This window comes from Protomyctophum parallelum, assembly GCF_964188405.1.
Source record: "Protomyctophum parallelum genome assembly, chromosome: 11".
Classification (NCBI taxonomy): domain Eukaryota; kingdom Metazoa; phylum Chordata; class Actinopteri; order Myctophiformes; family Myctophidae; genus Protomyctophum; species Protomyctophum parallelum.
The window spans coordinates 27890049-27915485 of NC_139707.1; the positions used below are offsets into that span (position 1 = coordinate 27890049).

At 42.7% G+C, this 25437-nt stretch overlaps 1 protein-coding gene across 3 annotated transcripts in view; it reads right to left on the reverse strand.

Moving 5' to 3' along the window:
• Positions 1–1039: 1039 nt before the first annotated feature.
• Positions 1040–25437, reverse strand: part of lypd6b (LY6/PLAUR domain containing 6B) — a 32554-nt gene continuing 8156 nt past the window's right edge. Inside the window, exons 2-6 of one of the 3 annotated variants that reach the window (XM_083776927.1) lie at positions 16185–16246; positions 5240–5369; positions 4448–4546; positions 3719–3849; positions 1040–1977 (exon numbers count right to left, since the gene is read on the reverse strand). In XM_083776927.1, coding sequence (XP_083633053.1) covers positions 1792–1977; positions 3719–3849; positions 4448–4546; positions 5240–5339 — 516 coding nt within the window. In that variant the 5' untranslated portion in view covers positions 5340–5369; positions 16185–16246 and the 3' untranslated portion in view covers positions 1040–1791. Of the gene's footprint in view, positions 1978–3718; positions 3850–4447; positions 4547–5239; positions 5370–8778; positions 8799–9275; positions 9396–16184; positions 16247–25437 lie in introns of those variants that run through there. The other 2 variants (XM_083776928.1, XM_083776929.1) reach the window with 2 other exon arrangements.

The following is a 25437-nucleotide window of genomic DNA, read 5'->3' on the forward strand; positions in this document are numbered from 1 at the left end:
ACATTTTTTCCCCAGTCGGAAATAAATTAACTAGTTAATAGGCTAATGCAATTATGGTTTCATACTGCACATAGACTGATGTGTTTGATTCAAGCTGAGGATATCCAATCAGCATGAGACCTCGTCAGCGCAGCCCCTCCATTATCTGACAAACATACACAGAACACGCTCAGCGGAGAATTGCCACACTCTGATGCAGTCCGCTCACATCAAGTCAGACTATATTCTCCTTCAACTTCTACATCTATGTTTGTAGATGTTGCTTTAACTTTCCAAGATCATTGGAATAACAACTATGTAGGCCCTAAAGTACGATTTAGGGTAGATTTCCCCTTTAACCGTTAAAACCGGGAAAGCATCCATGCGATTATTTTATACGTCATAACTAGCAGATCTACATGAGCTCATAGCGTGTCACTTCGTGCCGAGCTATGAGCTTGTAGAGCTGCCATTTTTGAAAAATCTGTGCAAGGCGCAGTTGGCAGGAAACACATCGACTCACTGGCCTTGGGACATCTCGGGATCCCCCAGGAGGAAGTCACTAATGTTGCTCTGGAGAGGGAAGTCTGGAGCTCTCTGGTGGAGCTGTTGTCCCCGCGACCCGACTACGGATAAGCCGGTATACCGGTATAAATATTTTTTCCTTTTCTTTTGTAAGTGAACATTTTTTAACTCAAATCTTTGCTTCTTGGAGTTTCCTCCATCATTGAACTACATATTTTGAGATGGGAGTCCGTGGCCAAATGCCTAATTCTGGAGGTCCTTGACATTAAAAAGTTTGAGCACCACTGATTTATAGTAACATGTTTTTCAGAAAACGTTTAGAAAATATTTGTAGAATCGGTCTCAGGTCTTAAAGGGATAAAGGGGAATACCACTCATATTCCCCTTTAAGAAAGACTGCTTACAAACATCACCAGAGTCATAAACACTTTTGACACTCAAAATATTACACAAAATAATATACAAGAACAATTTATTCAAATTTCAAATTGATTGAAATGTTTAAAATCAAATAATCTTACATAAAAAAGGGGTAGAAGGCATTCAAGTGCAAAACATCTATTACATAAGGTATATTAGGATATAATAATGGCAATATCATCATCATCATACTGTACAGTAAGTGCCATATTATTTCTGTCACAACACAATTTGAAAGCCTGACTCATCACTTACATCTCTTGTCCAGTATGTGTGTTTATGTTATCATTTCTGCCATAATTTACGTTTTCGCTATAGGGTGTGTGTGATCCCAAGAAGAGAAACACATTATTAACATTCCCCAGTCCATTAATAATCCTACAGAATGTTTTAGGGACGCGTAAAAGCATGTATACGCCGGAGTACGGACGGCTCCTCCAACCACATGCTTGGAAGGGTTTGTGTGGTTATACCGCACGGTTTTGTGGTTCTAAACCCCAGTGTCTGACCAGTTTTTATCCTTGTCCACAGGTTGAGAAACACTCCTGTACACCGTCAACACGTTGAGCTCCGTGCACCATCAACACAGTGAGTCACACTGTAATAACTCCATTGGAGTTGACATTGTCATGCTGTACGTATTCCAGTCAAATCCGTCTTGTCTTCATAATACTGTTGTGTTCAGGACAATAGCATAATGTCCAAGTGGAACAAGGTAGCAACCGTCTGAATGTCTACTGTGCTTGGTCATTCGCATCTATTGGGAGACACCCGTGATTTGCCAACACATTTGTGTATGTGGGGTTGTTTCCCCCAGTGAGGCATTTCGCTAAAAGGTTTGCCAGCAACCTTCTTCCCCTGGTTGAGTCACACCAACAGGAGCCATCGGCTCAGTCCCAGAGTCACTAGGGTCAACCAGGCCCGACTCCTCCTCTGCTGTACGGTGGAGGTCGAGCCACTGGATAATGCTTGTGTCTGTGCAAACACTGCATTTGTCTGATTGGTGGGCACCTCCACGTTGCAGATCATCCCCTCACAGCAAGACACACACTCCTGGAGAGGAGAGGAGAGGAGAGGATAGGAAAGAGAAGAGAAGAGAAGAGAAGAGAAGAGAAGAGAAGAGAGCAACAGAATTAATGAATGAATTCATTAATTTTATTTGTATAGCACCTTTCTAAACGTATATGGGATTTGCAGGGTCTTACATCACTTACTGCCGGCAAATCAGAGCACCCGTTTGAGCCAGAAAACCCCAGATCACAGAAAATCTACTGAATGTAAAAAGTTCATGTTTTTTGGGTGCAATTGAGATTAGAAAACCTAAAAAAAATAAGAACAATTCCAAAACCTTTTTTTTAATGTGACAATCCCTTTAACTAGATAATTTACTGAGAGCAGGGCAGTAGATGATGTTTAAAGATTACAGGTTTAAAGGACCGTGAGCAATAGGACATAGATGGCATGGGAGGAGGAGAAGGGAGTAAGGACTGGAAGAGGATGGCTTTATGATCTGAGGGGAGGAACTCTACCACATTAATGTTGTACAGAGGGAGACCATGGGAGAGAACTAAATCAAGGGTATGAGCTTTTTTATGTGTGGACCCGGTAATATGCTGTACTAAATTAAAGGATTCATAGAGTGTAATAAAATCAGTGACAAAAGCTGATGACGGACAACAAACATGTACGTTAAAATCACCTAGGATACAGATACGGTCATATGGAGTCAAAATAGTAATGGCTGTGCATTGTGCATATTTTATTAAAGCCCGTCTGATGGCAGATTTGTGAGTCCAATCAATGCCGATTGCTCAGGTGCTGGGAGATTGTAGATCCGCTATCTTTGAACATTTTTAGAACATTTCAAAAACCTTTGAACATTTTCACGTATAGTCTTATACACAAGGTTGAAAGTGGTTACAAACCGAGACACTGCAGCTGCAAAATTACAGATACCGATGTCATCAAAAAACTAAAGTCAAATAATGGCCACGTGGGTGTGTGGGTGATGGTCGATTTAAGAAGTCACGCCCCCGTCCTGAATCCAAACTAAACTATCTGGCCTCTGTGGGGAATGGATAATTACAACAGGTGTGCGGACCAGTCACACCTAACTCAAACACTCAGTCAGTCAGGAGAGAGCTTCCTCTGTCAAGACAGCATCTCTACAATAAATGTGTTTATAAACCCAGGCCACAGCAATGTGGATAATGTGGGCAATGCCTCAGAAATGTGTCCAATGTGTCCCTGAGCAAGATACTTAACCCCTAACTGGTCCCTAAGGGCCATACTAATGGCTGCCCACTGCTCCTAGTAGTTATAAGAAGGGTAAATGCAGAAGACAAATGTCACGTATGCGCAAATATACAGTGACAAAAAACCATAGGTCATAGGTTTGGTATTTGTAGTGCGCCCCCCCATCCAGTTATTACACTGCCCTGGGGCACAGTCTGAAGAAAGAGACGAGGAGGAGAAAAAGAGAAAAACATAATGACAAGACAAAGAAGACTAGACTAGGACAACAAGAACTCAGTCACACTGTGAATCAGTCACAACAGGAGGGAGTAGAGGCTAAACACACACAAACCAACAAAACAACACGTGAACCTAGGAGTCAACAGCCATGCCCTGTGGTGGGATGACTCAAACAATATTATTATTATTTATTATTATTATTATTATTATACGTATGACCTGTGTCCCTGTATTGGAGTGATACAGGCTTTCTACAGACTTGCTACAAGTGGATATATCAGTCAAACTGTAATATGTATTTGTACAGGCTCAGACTTACTGTGTGTCCACTGTCCCTGTGGCGTCTGCAGCCTGACATCTGGCAGTCGTCAGGGACGGCACATCTTTTAGTTACAAACTTGGTTTTTCCATGATTGTTGAAGTGATGGATCGTCATACAGAACCGAGTATCTATGTAAAAGGAACAAAAAGTGGGGGTGGGATACTTTTAAACATCTCTCTCATTTCTGTACTGACTGGAATCACTGGATACAGGTTTTGTCTCCATTTTTACATAAATATTCTTCATGGTCATCATCAGTGCCTGTTTAGGGGGTTAGCAGGACAATACGGTTTAAAAGAATCAGCTGTGCCATATTTTGTCTGTGTTCAGTTCTAACCTACAGCATGTATGTTACATATGTAGTTCCAAGGGTTCCCAAACTTCAGGCCGTGATTGTAGGCATTACATTTAGTTTGACTCGGTTCCACAGATAAACAACTAGCCGATTTACAAGCTCACAACGCCTCGCACTGCAAGTTAATGCAATATCCGTTGTTGTTGTATTTGCTGTGTCAGAGTACCCGTTGTACCTGTTCTCGGAGTACCCACAGGCTACGCTTGTGCCCATTTGGTTAGATGGGAGCCTTTAAAAATCTAAAACTTTACTGCCCATTCCCATGCTATATACAGTAGCCAGCACATATCGGACTCTCTGTGTGTGTGTGTGTGTGTGTGTGTGTGTGTGTGCCTGCCTGCGTGTGTCCGTGACAGAAAGCACTCCCTCACCTTGCGGACACCATTTGTCCTCCGCCCAGCGGTTACAGTTGTAGTTATCGTGAGCTCGCTCACAGGTGAAGCACTTGAAACTCTTTGGGAAAGGAGTGGCTGTGGAGAGCAAAGCAAGGCAACCATGACATCTCTAAGACAGTAAGTATTTCTATAATGTCAGACAACAGTACTCAATGTTATCGCATCATGATTAGAGCCTGATTTTGGAGTCCTAGACCATCTTATGTTTGACCTAAGTATGCCTGGTATTCAGGTGGGTGGTGATCCACCTGAACTGAAGCCGCACCCACAGCTGTTGTTGTATGTCGACGTATGATAAAGGAGGAGGGGTTAGGGGAGGGGATGATATTGTGATGTCACAATATCATGTGTATTTCGACTGGGCCTTTTGACTCAAAGGCTTTCAGCTTTCAGGAAGAAACCAAAAATACACAGGGAATATACATATTTTAATATTCTAACCACACCTGGGGGTCTGTTAGAGTTAGATTCATGTTAACTCCATACTAGACGCATACAAAACTGGATAAAAATGGGGGAATAATCTCTTAACTTAGATTTGATTAAAGTTTGAGGGCGCCGAATCATGATGGTCTAGCGGTTAAGGTGCATACCACATGCTCGAATGTAGCCTGACAGCAAATTGCAGGTTTGGTCTCTCTACCTGGTTCCTGTCTCTCTCTCTACTGTGTATTATCAATAAATCTACCTAGTGTTAAAATCAAGACACATTGGCTGCATGACATATCAATTTATGATGCATCAAACTGTTAAGAAGGTCAGCCATACCATCCACTGGCGGTCTAACGTTGTAGAAGTTGATGCGGTCGCTCTTCACTGTGTCCAATATGGCCACCAGAGCCAGGAGATGAACAGCAGCCACGTGCATCTTCAGTCATCGACGCAACCATCAACAGACCTGAAACACACAGGGATAAAACACATCAGAAACAGCACACACCCCTATCCCTGTTAGCTGTGATGATGCTGCAAGAAAGGCAATCGTTTGTGACAAAATATCAGTCACCACGGATAATAGGACTCTCCTAAATCAGGATCAAACCCAAAAATCTGGCATTAGTTAGGCTCTAGAATTGATGAAAGGGGACGGGAACCAACATTTGAGTCTTTTAACCAATAGTGTTGCTGTCGGGCAGAAACCTCTTTTAACCACTATATTGTTATATTGTTTTTTTCATAAGTTAATATCCCACTTGATCCGGAAGCTCGAAACATGGTGCGAAGATACGTTCTTTTGATACTTCCTGAAAAGTAAACAGTTTTGGACAAAATGGGGTTTCCACCCGACAGAGACGATATACTTCAATTGTAGAATGAAAATTGCTAATTTACAACACATTGTTGTACATTGTGAGCTTGTATGCTATCTTTGCGATTTCACCAGGTTGAACCATGTTGAAAATAGTTAAGGGTGTTCATTAGACGGTTTATAATTTAGGCTCCCGTTACCACAACCCGAAATCAGCTCCAGTAACAGTGTAGTATTAAATAGCAGCACAGTATTCAAATTGCCTGACCTAATTACCTTTAGCCGCTTCTAAGGGTCATATGGCGCTGGGGGCGTGGGGTCATGACCTCTAGAAGTTCCAAAGAGGATCAGGTCTCACTGGAGCTTTGACTGGACCTCAGTCTGAACTTTGACTTTCTTTGAGGGGCATTTTACCTTTAACGTCAGGTGAGCGGGTGGGCAGGTAAGTGAGGGTCAGGTGAGCGGGTGGGCAGGTAAGTGAGGGTCAGGTGAGCGGGTGGGCAGGTAAGTGAGGGTTAGGTTACCCGGTGGGCAGGTAAGTGAGGGTAATTGCAGAAATCGGGAGACACGACGGCACAAATGAACGAAACCGAAGAGCTTGAGATATTCACAAGGGGAGGGGAAGCAGTTTCTCTGAACACACTTGAAAATAGCCCCTCAGGGCTTTCTGCATTTCTTCTGAAATAATTACTCCATCGCAAAACGGTGTCTCCTGACAAAAATCTATTATTTTAGACAAGAGACACCGTTGTAGCATTAGACTTAATTTAGACCCATCTCCCCCTCAACTCTCCAACACAGAGGGGAATAAAAGAAGAAAAGTGGTTAGCGCTGATGTAAAACTAACTAAGTCATCTCTAATTGAGTATCACAAGTCAAACGGCAAGTTTTCAGAGAAGTGTTTCAGACTTTGGCATCAGATTCACAGAAAACAGAGAGACTCCACACCATCACGAGTCACAAGAGTGTTTGGCGATGAGAGCAGAAACACGGTAAATAATTATTTTTCAGATTCAATTAAACTTAAATGGCTCCAATTTGTCAGCTCACATAAAGAGAAGTCTTTTTGAGGTGTGTGTATGGGGCCTTCAGTTCCAGACAGCCATGCCCTGTGGTGGGACGACTCAAATATGCAGCGGGGTGACCGAATCAACAAGGTGTGTGACGAATGTCACACACCTTGTGAATGTCATGCCATCCTCTTGCGTGTCAGACACAGGCAGATAAACAGCAGTTATCCAAGACACCCATGCTTTGGCATTGAGATGTGGTGTGCTTTTAAAGGAGCACCCCCAAATAATGACACATTTTCTATTAATTGCACATGCCATGAAGCCTTGAATTCATGGAGATGGGGGGGGTTTTGCCAATAATTATATGACCCAAAGAGTTTCCTACTGAGTCTCCTGATGAACCGGTTATCAAATTATTGGCTTAGGAATGCGACAAAAACAAACAAATATCCATGAAGATGAACCGGTTATCAAATTATTGGCTTAGGAATGCGACAAAAACAAACAAATATCCATGAATTCAAGGCTTCATGGCGTGTGTAATTGATAGAAAATAAATATTTATTTTGAGTGAACTACTTTTTTAACCACTAGCAAACTAGCGTCCCTATATTCTGGGAATTGCAGTGGAGATATTGACCACAGAGTGAAAACAGGAGTTAACTAAAGTATAGTGTTTAAGTGGTTTAACGTAGATGTGACTACACAACAACAGTGTGGATACTAATGAGCTCAGTATGTGCGCGGAGGACACAAAATGACCATGTCTTTACGTTGTTTGCCGAGTCAACAGTCACCTGTTCCGCCTCAGATAAACCACCGCTGAGGGTCATGGAAACCACAGACTGCCGTGACTGACCCCGATGCCGAATCAGTGTCTCCAAACACAAAACTCTTCTTTTCTACACAACCCCAACCACTAAGTAAACTGGAGCCATCCATCATCAGTCACAACAAAACCGGCCACACTTCTCACAGGCCTATGTGAAGGGGAGGGCCGGTCAAACCCCTCAGCCTTTTGAGCAAATAAACATTTGACACCTCTACGACATCCTTGAGGGGCTTGAATTCATGGCGTGTTCAGTGGGCTTTGGGTTCACCGACCTGGTGGCTGGAGGTATGCGCCGAGGCATGCATGTGCTTGTTGTGTCAACATGCAATGTGCTTGTTGTGTCGAGCTATGTTTAGCTGCCGCAACTGTCCCTCAGACTGCCGCCGGGGACTAATTGAAAACAATGATGATACTATACGGAATGGAGGCGCCACTTCAAAGAATGGCATCTTAACCCGTTAAAATCGGGAGAGCATCCGAGGCATTTTATCCGGTATACCGGTATATAATATATAGGAACATACGTTTTTCTGAAAACTCTTAGGATTTAGAACAGTGTTATCGATAAAAATAAATAGCATACACGAGCTTGAGGAAATCTTTAAAGTGTAATGATTTAGATCTTTTTAAACCTAATCTGCTGCCCAGGCCGTAGCGTAACGGTCTGGGCACCGGACTGGTGATCCAGTCGCGGTGTGCCGCGGGTTCGACTCCCGGACCCGACACGGCCTTTACCGCATGTCATCCCCCCATCTCTCTCCCGTTTCCTGTCAGCCTACTTTCTATCCCTTAAAAAACCAATAAAGGCGTAAGCCACAAAAAAAATATCTTAAAAAAAAAAAAAAAAAAGGGGGCTAGTAGGGGGGTCCCTGGCACAAACAGTTTTGAGATGTGGGTCCACGGCCAAATACATATCATTTTGGGACGGTTTGATTTAGAAGGCATTTGTAGAATCGACCTCAAGTCTTTAATGGGTTTCAAACTGCAAAGCAGTGTGTGTGGAGACGATGTGAAGACTGTAAAAGACTGTAAAAGATAAGACGGTAAGCCACGAGAAGTCAGACAAGTCATCCTCTGGTGCCATGCGGGTGTCGAGTCCACCGCTTCCTCTGTCTGGTCTAGCACCTCCACTACAAACACACTATTAACACTTTCACTCTGAAGGACACACTGTGCTGTCGAAATGTCAGTAATGACCTTTACAACCAATTACGTTTTTTGTTGGTGACCCGCCGTGTGATCCAGCTCTTTCCTGGCTGCTTTGGTCCCCGTTTGAGAGCACAGGCCCTCATCCTAAATCGTCTCTGTCGGGTGGAAACCGCGTCCAAAGAAATGTTCAAAACTGTTACTTTTCAATTAAACAATTGCACGTTTTGGCAAGGTTAATCACTGCACTCCACCCCACGCACGCGCATATTCTTTGTGGCGCAATGCCACAAAGAATATATTCCATGATTAAATCAAGACAAAACAGCTTAAGTATGCCAAGAAAACCATAGCAGTTGGTTAAAGTACAATCTTTGGAATACTGCACAAATAAGCTATGCATACTCAAAAACAAGTAATCTGTACACAAAATAACCTAAATTTGCCACAACATTTTTTACATTAATAAAACTTGCCAAAAAGTGGTAATTAAGCATGGATATCACAGTTAGGTATCGTATTTTCCCCTATTAAAATAACCAACTTCCCCTTGCAATGACTTACCAGTACTGTACAGTAGCCTATGTCATGTCCTGAAGTGGATGATGACAGGAAATCCTAAAGCAGGGCTTAAAAGCTCTTGAAACTTTGCAACACAATGATTCTTTAAAAGTCACATTCATTTGCAGAATGTTTAGCCAAGGCATGCCTTTGACTTAAAATGTAGATCTTTTTTTGAGTCCCCCCAAGTTCCTCAACATCCGTGAGTGAGGCCAATTGTGTGGTGTGGAGTCTGTGGACTGTCTGACAGATTCCTGGGTAAGAATTTAAAGAAACAGAAGAACCAAGAAGAGGTGATTTCCCAAAGACCTCCTCTCTGTCCCTCTCATCACCACCACCCCCAACTTCCTGTTCATGGAGCAGCGACGTTATTGGTCAACAGATGGGGGCTACTGTGTGGGAACAGCCACTTTTTAACAAGGTGGTGCAAGCCAATTCGCGACTAACCTCATTAACATTCTCAAACACAACGACACAGGGACACAGTGTCCCTCCCACCCGACTTCCTTGGTGCAGAGCTCTTAAGGCGGATATTGCAAAAAAAACACAGACTAAACATGTTTCATGGAGATTTCTTGGTCTGTCAGGATATGACACAAGACTTTTGCCCCTTCTTAACAACTGTGCCGAGGGCAGGTATAGGCCGCAGCAGGCCCTGGGAAACAAACTGCAGCTTTTATCTCTCCGTGTCTCCTATCTGCAATATTGACTCTAGTCACATGAACTACGGGTCACGTAGGGACACCCACCAGCAACTTATCAGTTCATTTAGAGTATGAAGAAATCTGTCGACAAACACTTGAAAATCCACGACTAAACACATTAGCTGTTGCTTTGTGCACACCTGGTTAAAATAAAATCACAGCGATACGATAGGCAGGGCTTCTCTGACCTCAAACTCAGGTGGACCTGGGAAATTCACGCACCACGCCAGTTCCACACTGCTGCGTTAAAACGATGAATAAAGCCCGATTTATACTTTGTCGTACTATGGTGTGCCCCCCCCCCCCCCCCCCCCCACAAAGATTGCCAATCTACAAGCTCACAACATAATCAGCTTTATTGTCACATCTGACATCACACGGTGTAAAACAATGTTTGTGATTTTCATAAGAGAAAGGGAAGAAGAAGGGGGGGGGGGAGCAAGGCGGAATATATACACAGATATTTGTTGTACTGGATTACATCTATCCGGTATGGTAAGTACCTGAGGTAAAGACATGTACCGTAACATGACACCATCATCACACCACGTTGTGAGCTTGTAAACCGGCACCCAACAAAGTATAAATCAAGCTGAAATCAAATACAAACACCACGTGCCTGATATAGCTATTATTATTTTTTTACATAATGTACCTCGGATAAGGAAATGGATCTCCCTACTAGTTGGCTAAATTACCAATAGCTTTCCTTTTCAAAAAAATATTTTAAACCTGACTTCAGTTAGGCCAGAACATACTGTAAATGTCAAGCTCCAATTTTATCTCTCTGGAAATAACACGTTTTCGCTGCCTGCAACACTGCATATTTTTAGAACGCCGTTCCCTTTCATCTCCTGAACCAGCAGGGCTTTCCTCCTGTAGGCAACTGGGACAGTGTTGCCATGTCCGCTTATTAGAAGTGATTTTGGACTTATTTTTCTGTAAAGCCGCTTGACACGCTTGGAAAGATTGGTACAGTAGTTGCAGGTTGCATTTTTTTTGGGGGGGGGGCTAGTTTCTAAAGTGTAGTTTCTTATTTGAGCTTGCTTCCTAAAGGTTGTTTAAGCAAGTGGTTCTCAAAAATGTTCATGACACGGTCCCCCAAATTAATATGCATTTGCCCCCCATTTGATTATGTTTAGTGCCAGGGAACCCCGTACCAGATATGTTGTTAGAATGCTTTACAAATCGTCCAAATATTCAAGATTTCTTTATAGCTGATCGCGTTGTGAGCTTGTAGATCGGCTATTTTCAAATAGCCGATGTATACAGTATATAGGTTTAAAGTGCTCATGTGGCCTGGCAAAATAGTCACTTCTTTTGGTCTTGTTTTCCTAGACTTGGTTGTTTATTTTCCCTCACAAAATCTGGCAACGGTGCACTGGGACGAAGGCATCAGGCTTCAGTTCCCACGCATCAGGCAGCGGAGGAAGGAAGGGCCGTGGAGTGGATTGGGAAGAGATGGAATCACTTTCATGTGGCCTAACAGCGGGGCTCCCGCAGCGCGCACTGCACTCATTGGATTTTGTAGAGGTTTTAATGCACTCCAAGCTCTCGGTGTGGAAGTTCCACAGAGACTCTGATGCCATGTCTGGAAAAACACATTCCAGCCGGAGCACCTGACCACCTGCCCGCCCGGCTCGGTTCACGCAGCACCTGGCCCGATAACAAACCCCCAGCATGTGGGGGGGGATTTAAACCAGGGCTGATGTTTCTTCAGCTTTTAATTTAAGGCTAGCTTTAGCTTCCTGCTCTGCTAGCTGGTCCGGGTTGCAAATTGCCCCCGTGCTTCTTCACACAGCTGTAGGCCTGCCTGTGGATGCTTCGTTTGTGGAGTTAACAAAAGTGGAGGACGCTACTTGTCTCGTGAACCTTTTTACTTGATTAATTGCGTAGTAGTTACTATACTTACTTTGTAGATTTGAATACAAAACATACATTAGCCACTTGAGCCCTATTTAAACTCTGGCCAATTTGAAAATGAAGATGAACAAGATTGTAGATAAAAGGCTATTTTCAAAAGATTTTAATACATTTTATACATTATGATAACTTGTGAAACTGGACATTCTGTATTACTTTTACTTTCACTACTTACTTAATAAGTATATGTTGATGCCATTACCTTTGTACTTTTACTCAAGTACATTTTGATTACCAGAGTTTTACAGTATTAAGTACTTTCCCCACTAATATGCATCCATCAATGGATTGTGGAATGTTGCAGTCAGTGTATATATAGTGTATGCAGCTTGTCAGCCTTATTCACCATAGTAAAGAGGAGTGACCCATTAGGCTTTCTGTGAGACATGAACAGAAACAGTAAATCAGAAAAATGCTTACAGTAATGGCCACAATTAATCATTTAGAGTAACTAATAGTGAAGTCGAATGGAAGCAAAGGGCTGTAATCAGAAAAAGGAAGAGCCCAGAGCCCTCCATCTAAGTCAAATACTCTCCCATTGTTCCCACAGCTCCCTCGGGGCTCACACAGTAAACCAAAGAGCACACGCACATAGTTTAAACACCAAAGCTGTGAGAATTTACAGCATCACCTGCAGAATGTACTACCTGCTGCAGTACACGCTGAGGCACAATTCTAAACCTGCAATAAAGGCCCACCTAGCATCAAATCCAAGAACACCCTCATAAATCACTCATCACTCAATCACACATTATTTTTTCTTTAGATAATGACAAGAAACTTACCACTTTGAAAACCTCAACAAACTTATTAGATTTCAATTTTTTTGTCATGTGCACACACACACACACACACACACACACACACACACACACACACACACACACACACACACACACACACACACACACACACACACACACACACACACACACACACACACACACACACACACACACACACACACACACACACACACACAGGCCTGCAGGCATTCGCATTCGCAACTGTCAAAACTCACAGCCAGTCTGCACAGTTTTACTTTTTTTAGAGTTTATGGAATGAAAAACAAACAGGAAAAAGAGACAAAGAAAAAACAACAACCTTGGTCTCACCGCACATTGACACTTTCTTTTCTTATCAAGTCCACACCCTGAGTCGTTCAACCATGCCACGATAACAAATACACAGAACCAATAAGGAATGGTTGAGAGAGCAGCAAACTGCTAGATAAACTGACTCTGGGGTGGTAAATGTTACACAGTACGATAATGAGTAGCTCAGTGGTATCCACGGAGAAACTGGGAATGCAAACTCACCACATGAACGCCGTGCCCCCCCCCCACACACACCCCCATACCCAGGGGCAAGCAGCATTCTCGCACACAGTTCCAATTCAGCAACTTCACAAGAGGGGAGCAAGCCTAATCTGAAGGGATGTGGCCACTGACCAACCAGCATACAACTCATTCCTGCTTTTATTTTGATTGGAACGATTCCTATCATTGCTACAGTATGGTAATTAAACTGACTGAGCCTTATTTGTATGTCAGTGTCACCTAACTGTATCCATCATTACGCTGCCTGTGGGGTTTGAGTTAAATGATAGCTTAATTACAGTTTATGGCGGCTCAATCAGTTAAGGAACCAGACAGTATTTAGGAGTTTGTGGCGTTTTTCCCTTACTCAAAACGTCCTTATTGCGCTTGCTTTGGCGACGGCCGGCATTAATATTTAGACACATGCACATGTGTACGAACAACAGAGTAAGACGAAGAGAGATGGGTGATAACAGGATTAGAAATGTTTACCAGTTTTGCGTGCTGTGGGCGATATAAATGACAGATTTATGGCTTGTTTTCTTGGTAAGAGAGCTGTCGTCAGACTGTAGGTGAGAGAGGAGATGCAAAAGGCACAGAAGCAGAAATGGCACAGAAGCAGAGATGGTGCATAAAATCATTGATAGTTAATCAAATGGGCTCTTGAGGGCCTGTAACTCTGAGTGTACAAATGGAACCAAATTTACTCATTTGTATACTCTCAGAGTTAAAGTAACACTGAGAATTGTCAGGGTCTCACTGTCCAGAGATTTAAAATGGTATCAAAAAGGGGTGTGGTCTAATAATGCATATCAAACTGAGGGTCCTTGAAATTAAAAACATTGAGAATGACCATCAAATACCATCAAAACTTCTTATATGGGGGTCTATGGCATATATTTTCAAATGGTTGGTTCGCAAGTTTGGGGGTCCTTGGCATAAACAAGTTTGAACTACTGTATTAGGCTACTGGCATCAGCAGCACAGCTTGTGTGTGGTTGATCGGTGGTGGCAATGCCTTGATTGCTGGCAGGTACCTGAATGTCTAAAAAGACAGTTCTCCACTGCACAGTCATCGGTAAGTGTGGGAAAGCGTCTGTTTCCGATAATCTGCCGTTGACTGGGGCAGTGGGGGGTGGGTACACTGTCGCTTCGGTTCGCAAGTTGTATGGAAGCGCTGCGGGCTTGTTGTTGAAAAAAATACATCAAACCATCGGGTATTTTTAGCACCATAATAGCAGTCAGTGTTTGCTCTCAGGTGCATTCAACAACTTTTTTCACATCTGCCAACCAACTGATCTCCTGGCTTCATTCGACTGCCATTCTGTAGTAATCTATAGTAGTCTGTTTGGTGGAGAGCTATACCTTTACAGCACCACACATGTCTATTCTTAGCTGTGGCCAATTGTGAAGTAGGTGAAACATTTTAAGTCCGTTTTTATAGGCTTCACAGGATGCTGGCGGAAGTTTGTCCCCAGGGGAGAGTGAACGGAGATGAGTGATCTCGTTCGAACAATAGAGCGCGGGCGGCAGAGCTGACTGTGCACAAATCCAGCCTTAGCTTGCATGATGCATAAGTCACACATTTAGTATGCGGAAGCCTATAAAAGCAGGGAAATAAAACTGGGTTTTCAGGAATTCTCTAGTGCCGTTTTCAAAGGTCACTGATAGTTGGTTCGCCCAACTGAAAAACTATGTGCCGGTTTCTGCCAAATTTTGAGCTATGCAATATTTCTCCAGACAATTAAATATCTGTAAAGTGTCCATGTTTTCAAAATGTACTACCAGATTTCATCACAGTGCTCTAATGAAAACACCAGAAGCACAAGAAAAGTACAATCAAGCTCACAACTCATTGCATTGCCATGCTGAATGAGCTTGTAAATCTTTTTAAATACTACAGGGCTTAAGGCGTTAAGAGCCCCAGTTTGTATGTTTGAAATCAGTTGTCACCCAAAGGGAAGTGTCTTTTTCAGCAGAGCGTCTCTTGTATTTGACGTGGGCTAATACCCTATACTGTAGCTCGCCTCCACGTTCCTGTGTGTGTACTTTACTTTCTGTGTGTTGCTGCTTAAGTTACTGTACATGTTTGCTCTTGCTCCCAGGGACATGACATGGAACAAATGACACACGCTTAATTAGTCAGATGCCTTCCCAGTTTAAGTGGTACAGCGCTAAGCACCACGTTCGTTCAGAGAGGCAACAGATCGTTTAATTTTCCAGAGCTCCTCTTGTTTGTTTGAAGTTAGGCCTCCGGTGGGAGTTTTATTTGAGTGGAGGGCCTCCATGGCATCCCTTTGAGTCCCATCTCTCCAGTCAGCTGCCCTGCCGGGGCTCCACACACAAACACTGTAACCCGATCAGCTGCCCTCCTCGTCCTAATGGACCATCCTAATAGCCAGCCAGCGCATTCCTTCCTGTGGGCCGTGATCACTTGGTCCCCACCACGAGTTCCGATAGGGGTGACTAGTACTACCTCTTCTGCCTTAAGGGCTATGTGTGTGTGTGTGTGTGTGTGTGTGTGTGTGTGTGTGTGCCAGGGTGCTTGAGAGGATGTTCTCCGTCATGCTGATGTGCCACAGAGCACCAAACATCCAAAAGATGTTGTCTCACCTGGGCTCATCAAAGTGGTGTCAGTCACCCAGGTCCAGGTGTTTTAAATAGCGTCTTTAGTGTCAGTCACCCTGGTCCAGGTGTTCTAAATAGCGTCTTTCCTCGAAAAATAATTCAGGGGGTCCCTAGCTAAATGTGTTAATACAGCATCACAATCATTTTTAACACTACATGTACTACATGTATAAGATGGCTATTAAAAAATAGCAGATATACAAGCTCGTGCTGCATGCTTGTACATATGCTATTTTAGAATTTTCCTGCAAATTCTCAAAAACGTTAGGGGTCCCTACATTTTCAGATGTATGTCATTGACATGAAAGTGAGAATCAGAATAACTAGCAATAACGTACCTTAAGAGTTCCTGGAGGGATCCTACAGCTGTCTGTCTGACTGGGTCTTCAGTCGTCTCTTTCTACAGACAAAAAGAAGGCGGCGACGATGATGAGAAAAGTATCCCAGCCAACTGTAAAAAACCTCCTTACCAAACGATGAGGCCTTCCCGCTCCCTCTGCTGATCTGCTCTTTAACCAACTCATCCTCTCTCACGCTGACTGGATGAGCCCAGAGCAGGAAATGGCCTTGGGGGAGGAGGGGGGTAGGGGGGGGGCGGTGGGCTAGGCCCATCATAAACCCTTTGGTCCTACAAGTATAAACCCAGGGCCCTTTTTGGAGCCTTTATGGCTCTTTCTGTGAGAGAGTGAGTTGTTCTGTTATTGGACAATGGCTCTCAGTCAGAGCAACACAGAACACGCAGGTCGTAAAGCACTGAGGACATCCATTGACCAACAAGCGAGATAATAAGATAATGCTGGGTGTGTGTGTGTGTGTGTGTGTTGGGGGGGGGTACAAGATGTCTAGACTGTGATGATGCTTCTTGAATACACTAGCTCAGTGAGAGCAATTGATTGATTGAATACTTTATTAACAGTATGCAAATAGTACAGTAGTACCGTACGATTATACAATGGTGCTAAAAGGATAACTCATTTCCATTGTGGTCCTGACTCCTGTGTATTCAAGAAGGCAATAACATCTGCTTATGGTCTACACTCTACAGTATGTGCATTTCCAAGGTATGAATTAATACACAAGTAAAACATTTTGTTTTCAGAGTCAGACCCAGTTCTGTGAAAGTTCAGTGTACTGTAGCTACAATATACAAAATAAACTGTGCGTAATGGCATTTGCCATTTTCTTTCATTCATTCGTTCACCCACTTGAATGCAGGCCAGAAGGCGCGTAGCTCAGGGGCCTACTACAAAGTTAAAGTGCCCTGCACGTGAGAGATTCAGAGGTAAAGGCAGCAAATGAAGTGTGACAAATTAGTTCTGTGCAGAAGGGCTAGTATCTTTTCTGAAGCTTTTCAGAAATCCAAGGTATGTCTTTGGTCATTTCCATTTGCCCACAGCAAGAGCACTTATCTTTCATCTTTTTTACTTCTCTCCAAGTCAGATTAAGTCACTAAATATTGCATCTATTGCTCTTCCTGGAGGCTTTGAAATGCTAATTAAGCAAACAGGATTTAAATCAATCCATGTGTCATTCTTAGAATTCTTTTTTATTTTTTTACTGTCTACCGTAGCATTGAGCATAGAAATTAAGAGCTCAAATGGGATCTAAAGGTAGTCATTACTCAAATGTTTCAGTTGGGCAGCCAAAAAGCAAAGCCCCATTTCCTGTCGCTCTATGTACTGTACCAAGTACCATACATAAAGGCGGAAAAGCCCCCCAAAATATCGAATAAATTGAAGGAAACAAGTTAATAACACATTTAAAAACAATCACCAAAATACAATACAATAATGTATTGTATTGTAATCAGTCACCATAGCAGCTTGCCATTGGTATGACCGTGAATGAAGACTCAATAAACACATACAAGACCGTCCTCCCAGAATGTATGGTCATTAACTTTCTACGACTGTTACTAACATATAGATGACATATAATGGATATATAGTTGCAATGTACACATTGATTGAGGCAAAAAAATTGAAAATACGTCTCACATCGCCTTGCAACATGAGGCGTTGTGATGAGCTTGAAGATCTGCTATTTTCACAATATGTATCTGTGGAACCGAGTCAAACTGACTCAACTCCTAATTCCAAGTGCATGTAATCAGGGTGGGGGTGGCCATGCATTTCAAATACGATTATTTTGGAGGGCCGCAGCCTATAAAGGTTGAGAACCACTGGTACTACTAGGTGTTGTTGCTTTACTTCGGGACAGGTGTGTGTGTGAAGTCAGATGCTCCTCAAGCGTTGTGACATACTGTGTGTGTACCGTTTGTTTTCTAAGTGGATGACAAGATCCTTCACTTCGGGCTCTGATACTCTGTGCTTTAATGTAGTCAGAGGACAAACACGTCCTTCTCATGCACGACATGTCATATTTCGGTGCTCGGGTAAGCTGCCTTTGGCGTGCCGGTCACGTGAAACGCATCTTTTACAGATTGCTTCTCCTGTAATGTGAACACATACAGGCTATTGCCACCCAGAAGTAATAAGCAAGGTATACTCCCACTGTCCCACATGGAACCCTTCTGCTACATCATTATCTGCATTGTTTCGTGATGACAACCCAAATGACATCACTCAAATGAAAAGGCAGCGGAAACACCTTTTCGCACTAAATTTGTTCTGGGTCCATTCATTGAATGCCGAAAATGGCCCAGTGGTATGTCAGAGAGCCACCCCTTTCTTTGCATTTGATGCCCAAGGGTGATCGGTCTGTTGGTACTGCAGCATAAATCCAGCACTTAAGGTTTCCCCCATGGCCATTTCAAGTACAGGTATAGGAGGTGGTGATGTATTGGGGTAATAAATTGGAGTGGGTAATGTGCGGTTGTTATGCGATCTCGTCCTGTTTCTGCTCCCGGTGCAAGGTGTGGGGTTTTGAGGATTCCGACAGTTTGCTCCTGGTAAATATTATGGTCTGAGGTCAACCTGAATTATACTCCGAACAAACATGACAAGGAAATGACAGAATAACAGCACCCTCTAAGTGAGCATGATGTCACAGCCAACGAATGGGCCTGGGCTAGCACGCATGCACACCCACCCATCCCGCAGCTGTACTAATTTAGCAATGACTGCAGGCTTCGCTACTACAATACCACTCTATTACTGCATTTTAGAAGTTTCCCTCTAAAATAAAGCACCCATCAGGTCATCTTGTTGCCACCATCGCATGTAAGAGCCGTGGATGTAGAATTCCTGAGTAGTAGGGATGGGAATGCTAAATCAGACACAAAATACATGCCGTAATATGGTTGGAATAACGTGTTCATACCTACTTAAAATTTGAAATGCAAGATATTGGAGATTGTGTTAGTTCTGGCTGCTACAGTATGCCCATTGTCCAGTAAAAGTATTCTGAAAATGCTTTACCTTTTTTAGAGAGAGAAATAACAAGTCCATTAAACATGAAAAGAACAGGTTCCACAGACAAACCTTTGTACCTTCTCACTTTTCATTCCATTCTCTGAATCGGCCACTGAACTTGTACTTATTATTTCTTTGCCGTCGGGTAGAAAACTCCTAATTTAACTTTTCGTCTTTCTTTTTTTTCGTGAATTAACGCCGTCTCACAAAAGCATTGCGGTCACGGTGCCTTTTGAACTTGTAGATCTGCTACTTTTGCTATATATCTTTCATTTGAATCCTGAAAAGTAACAGTTTGACATATGAGGTTTCCATCTGACAGAGACGAGTTTTGCTTAAACCTGGCAACATTTAAAAGCAGTTCAGGTCCCATAACTTAAATTCCAACCCGCTCAAGACCAAGATGAAATGAAAATTGTCCAAACTCTTCAAACGCAACACCAATAAGCATACTTAATAATACAGTTACTAACGTACCATTCAAATCTTTGAAGTCACTGAGCATAGGTTTTACCAATAGAGCATAGCAGTGCACGTAGCTTTGTGGACCCACTGAAAAATCTGTCATTCATGTTTCCCAGATTTACAAAACAATATTTATCAATTTATATAAATTATTTAATGTATTATTACGCCCACTGCTATGCTCTATTAGTCAAGCCTTTCATCACAGTTTATGCAGTAAACTTAAAATTGTTTTTTCACTCTCTTGTTCTCAGTCACAAAGACGTTGTTTGCACTTGGTTTACCAGTCAGGTGTGTACTGTATGCCATATAACCCATCAATAATACAACATGAATGCTCGCACACATGTCCTGCATGGAGATGCAAAAAAATATTATTTTTGATTATTAATCCATTAAAACAGTTTCCGTGCCGGGAATGGATTACTCCAGGTTAATGTCGCTGCCATATCGGACATACGCGCCTTTTGTTTTATGTGTTTAATCCACCGTAATGTAAAAAATAAATAGAAAATCCGTCTTCGCCGCAGAGAAAGAGAGTAGATGCATTTGTTTTGAAGATGAAACCGGAAATCGTCACATGCTGTGGGCTGCTAGGGCTTCTGGGAAATTGAGGCCAATGCAAACGAATGGGGTTCAACGCCTCATGGAGGAGGGTCCTGTGCTGCGTCTTCCGGGTGTACCAAGATGGCGGGTGGTGCGATCGTTCATAACAAACAGAGGAAGCTTTTTTCGCTCGATTTTCGCGGATTAAAAGCCCAAATAATTCAGCGTAAGCTCTAAAGGTAATACAACAATCTCGGCAGTGAAGGGGGGTTGATTAAAAGTCTGGTAAATCGTTTTCAGCAGTCAAACTAACCAGTGTCATTTTTTTTTATTTTTATACAGTAGTATATTTTCAGAAAACCTAAGATTTAGAACAGTGGTTTTTCAACAGTGGTTCTCAAAAATAGCAGATGTACAAGCTTGCAGCACGGCATGAAGTGACGCGTTGTGAGCTTGCACATCTGCTATTTAAAAAAATCACACTCTCGTCAAGTGAGGTGCGCTCTTATCATCATACATCACATTCCGTGCAAAAACAAACACACAAAGCGTTGGATGAGGGGCTATAGCGCCCCTAAAAAAAAGTGTGAGAACTACTGATATAGAAGGCATTTGTAGATTTAGATGTTTAAAAAAAACCCCACATCATCTCTTCTGGGGAGGGTCCCTGGCAAAAACATTTTCATATGGGGGTCCATGCCTGCGGCCAAATACAGGTCATTTTGGGGTCTTTGGCACGAATGAGATTGAGAACTACTGATTTAGAAGGCATTGTAGAATGGGCCTTAATGGGTTAATGAATGATGATCCATAGTGAACAAATTAAAGAGTGCTACCAGAGTACCACCTCCGTTCTCTCAGTTAAATGTCATATGGAACAGTACACCTGCTGTTGGGCAGCCATGATACCATTTGACCAGGTCACCTTTGTCCCTCCTCTCTCCGCTCTCAAGTCAGTGGTTCCCCTCTGGAGAGATCTCTCAATCCAGGTTTAATGCCTGGTCATTACACAGGGGCGAGAAACCCCGGGTCAGTTAAATTGACCGTCTGATTACGTAGCACCGCTTCCCCTTACCGCCCTGTGGCTGGCCTGCACGGCTCTTTCCAACCCAGCAGGCCCAGAGGAGTGGAGGGACACGGGGAACAAGGCTCGTCTTTGTTGTCACCGATTCCACAGAGGAAATCAAAAACGTTTCTCTTCTTTTTTTTGCTGCTCAGGCTGTAAGGGGTGGACCAGTCCACAACAACTAGAGAGTCTCAGGTGACCGTCCAACCAAAGCTCTGTGCACTAGGTAAAGTGGGCAGGGGGAAAAAATGTTTTGAATCGTTTAGATAATTTGACAAATGTTCTGGTTTACTTCATGAAGTCGCAATTCAGAAAGTCAGCAGACAAATATCTTTAGGAAAAGTGGTCCTCAAACCTTTTCATGTCATGGACCCCCAGATTAATACGTTTTTGGCAACACACACCCGTGTCACAAAATATATGGTGACAGGCTGAGGCAATCTCATCCAAGATTTTTGGTGTTAAAAAGGTTTTTTTTTTTACGATTCTTTGACACGTTGTGAGCTTCTAAATCAGCTATTTTCAAATAGCCAACGTATATGGGTTTAAAGTAGTCTAGTAGTCTAGCCATAGTGGTTAAAGCACATGCCACATATAGACGTTAATGCAGGCTGACAGCGTGTCGTGGGTTTGATTCCCAAGCCTGACGACCTTTGCTGGTGTCACTCCCCATCTCGCTCTACAGAAGCACAGCTCAAGACCTATTTCTGCACTCTTGCTTTTAGTTGATTTTTTTTTAAATCTCGTGTTATTCATGTACGATTCTGCCTGATTCGCTGCCTTTTTTCTGCTGTAATTTTAATGTAGTTTTATGTTCTATGATATTGTAATGTTACTTTATTCTTTACTTTTTTCTCTGTAAAGCACATTGCGCTGCATTTATGTCATGAAAGGTGCTATATAAATAGTGTTTATTATTATAATATTGCTGTGTACTAACAATTAAGGCAGAAAGGCCTTAAAAAATATCCTTAAGTAGTTAGTGATTTTAATGCTATATTAACTAGTTTTGCTGGGTGGGACGTCCTGGAACCCCCTCAAGGACCCCTGGTGGTCCCCAGACCGCACTTGTGAGAAGCACTGCTTTAGGATATTGGTTGTCAAAGTGGGGTCTGGGGACCCCCAGCAAAATGTGTCGATAGCATCATAATCATTTTAACCACTTTACATGTTGGCTATTCAAAAATAGCAGATATACAATTACAAGCTCACAGTGCGTCACACACCCTGCGAGCTTGCACATCTGTTATTTTTGAAAAGTCTACAAATTGTCTCTTCTGGGGGTTCCTGGAACAAAACCTTTTTCAGATGGAGAGTCCGCCGCACAAAAACGTTTGAGAACCAATGCTTTAGGAGACAGATTTCCAAAAATTCCCCACTAGCTTGTTGGGTAGTTGGGTGTGATACACCTGACCTCTATGAACCCTCCTATAGGTGCAGTGTTAATGCCACTGGTGTCACTAACAGTGGGGAGCAGTGCTGTGGAGTGGTGGCGGTGTGTGTGTGTGTGTGTGGGGGGGGGGGGGGGGGGGGGGCAGTCGGGACACTTCAATACGTTTGTTGTCAGACCACCACCTATGCAAAGCCTCGGAGGAATTCCAGTGGCGATATGTCTTATTGTGCTGCGACAGCTTGACCTGTGTCATTTGGAGAATAAGGGCTTATCCTCCTTCAATTTCGACTGGGTTTCAAATGGCCAGCTATCTGCTACTCCGCCCACTTCAGGTGCTGTGCTGCTGTACAATGTGCATCTTTCTTGAACGGCTGCGTCTCATTGTTTAAACACACTGCAATGCAGGGGAGGTGACGGTAGTATGTTGAGCTAAGTACAAGAGGTATAATCCATCAATACACAGCCAGCTAGATGCTGTGAAGCGTGAACATGTGTCGGAAATACAAAGAGGGCAAACTGGGCAAAGGTTCATGTGAATGTCTGACAATAATATATTGACAGAAAACCCTCTTCACATTTAGTCTGCACCTCTAAATATAGAGCTACGATGAAAAATAGATATTATAATTGTGTGTAATCCCGTTGGATTTGTATCGGGGAACATGTCCATCAAGAGAGGTATTGTGAATCTGGGCACCAGACATGATGGGGGAACATTTTTTCGCGTATATTGTGTAAGCCGTATTAAGCGGTATCAAGTAAGCAAGCGGCTACATTCTGAATGTGAGTGGAGAGAGAAGGCTTGCATCATAGACTGTGTAATTGTGCCATTCAACCTGGTGATTATGCTCATTATGTTTTGAGCTACTACTTAAGGAGCACAAGCAGTGTCTTCAATCACATTTAATTAAGGGTAAAAAAAGCTCCATCTAAGTCTTACAGTGGAATCAATGGACCCAGGGCAAGCTGGCAATTGTCTTGGTCTTACGCTTTCATCGACCTTGCTCCTTGGAGATCTAATCTCCCGAGATGATGAGAGATTCGGTTCTATCCTGCACTAGCCTTGTCAGGGTTAAGATTCAATAAAACCCGCTTAAGCGGTCCCGACTCCCACCTAGGCAAAGGGCCAAGGTAATTGAGGGGAGAGATGTCGGCACATTTTGTCCAGCAATTCTGAACTCCGTAATCCTCCTCCATCGTCTCAACAGAGGGAATCTTTAGAGTGTTACTGTTGCAGGAAAAAAAAGTCACCGATAAAAACAAAAACTAAATGGAGCAGCTTCTTCTGTTGAAAAGGCTTGTGTTGCCATGGTGAATAAACACCAAAGTATTGAACAGCCAGGGACATAATCACTGTTGATGTGACACAGCAAGGATCTGCATTCCATGGTGGTTAGTTTCTGCTCAAGAGACAGATGTCCCATGACAGACACGATTCAATCAAACTAGTGCCCGGCCAGTGTATTGTTGAAATCACAGATTTTTAAACCATTTTCAACCTTTCCGTCCCTATATTCTAGGCATTGTCATTATTGGTGAAAATATTCAATGGTTTTCAAACAAATACCAGATCTACAAGCTTACAGTGTGTCACGACACATTATGAGCTTGTAGATTGGCTATGTTTTATGTTCAGCAGTTCAAAATATGTATTTGGTGATTTATGTCAATAGTATGAGAATTGGCATTTTATATAAGATAGATAGATACTTCATTAATCCCGAAGGGAATTAGTTGTTATTTGCAATAAGGGGCAGTTATCCACAGCCTATTTCAGAGTGAATGGTTGGCGTGGAAGAGAGAATCCAAAAATACATTCCAGATGGGTAAATGATGTGTGCTGCTCCCGTTAAATGAGAACAGTGCTGCACCGCAAGCATGAAATCCTTACTTGCCAACATTATGACACTTCACTCTCTCTGGCCTCGTAATTTAGGCTTGTAGTTGTAAATGAGACGAAGACGTGGGTGATCAGCTTTCAATTAGCTGTTTGTTTTTGTGAATCACCCGGGAACTGACTCCATCACATTTTACTTAAGTTCAAACGCAGATTAATGAAGAGTTGGTATTAAAGAATGCAGTAAAATAAACGCCAGTATTTATCCAGCTACCACCGGCTACATGCTGCCTGAAAAATGTCTCTTCCGTTTTGTTGCTTCAATTTGTCCTTTGTTTCATCTCATTAAAGTAAAATAAAATCTCACGACAGAAACAAATTGTATATTTGTGAAACAGTATTGTAATGCTAGCTGGCTTCTATAGAGTCCAAATGACTGAAATCAGTCGTGGCGAGTGGCGACTTGATGTAATCTCATAAAATGTGAATATACATGTACATGTCTAGTAGTTTCCAACTCTTTCTACTTTCAGCATTCAATAGCAATTTGCCAGGTCATGAGGGTTCATGAAGCAGTGTCAGAAGAAGGTATGGTCACCATCATATATATCATGAGCAGTGACACTGTCATACCTGTCATACCTATAGAACAGGTCAGGGAGCCAGGTCATCTCCGTTTTTACTGACAGAACAATATAGCGGACACCAGCAGTCGTGGAAAGTAACATTTTAGTACAATTTTGAGATATCTTTACTTCTGTTTTTCGATACTTTATTCTTCTACTCTACCTACATCTCAGAGCAAACTGTTGTACATTTTACTCCACTACAATTATTTGAGAGCTTAAGGTCACATTCACACCAGAGAGCTTTGCTGCGATTAAAACGAATCCTGCTGCGCATTTTCAGA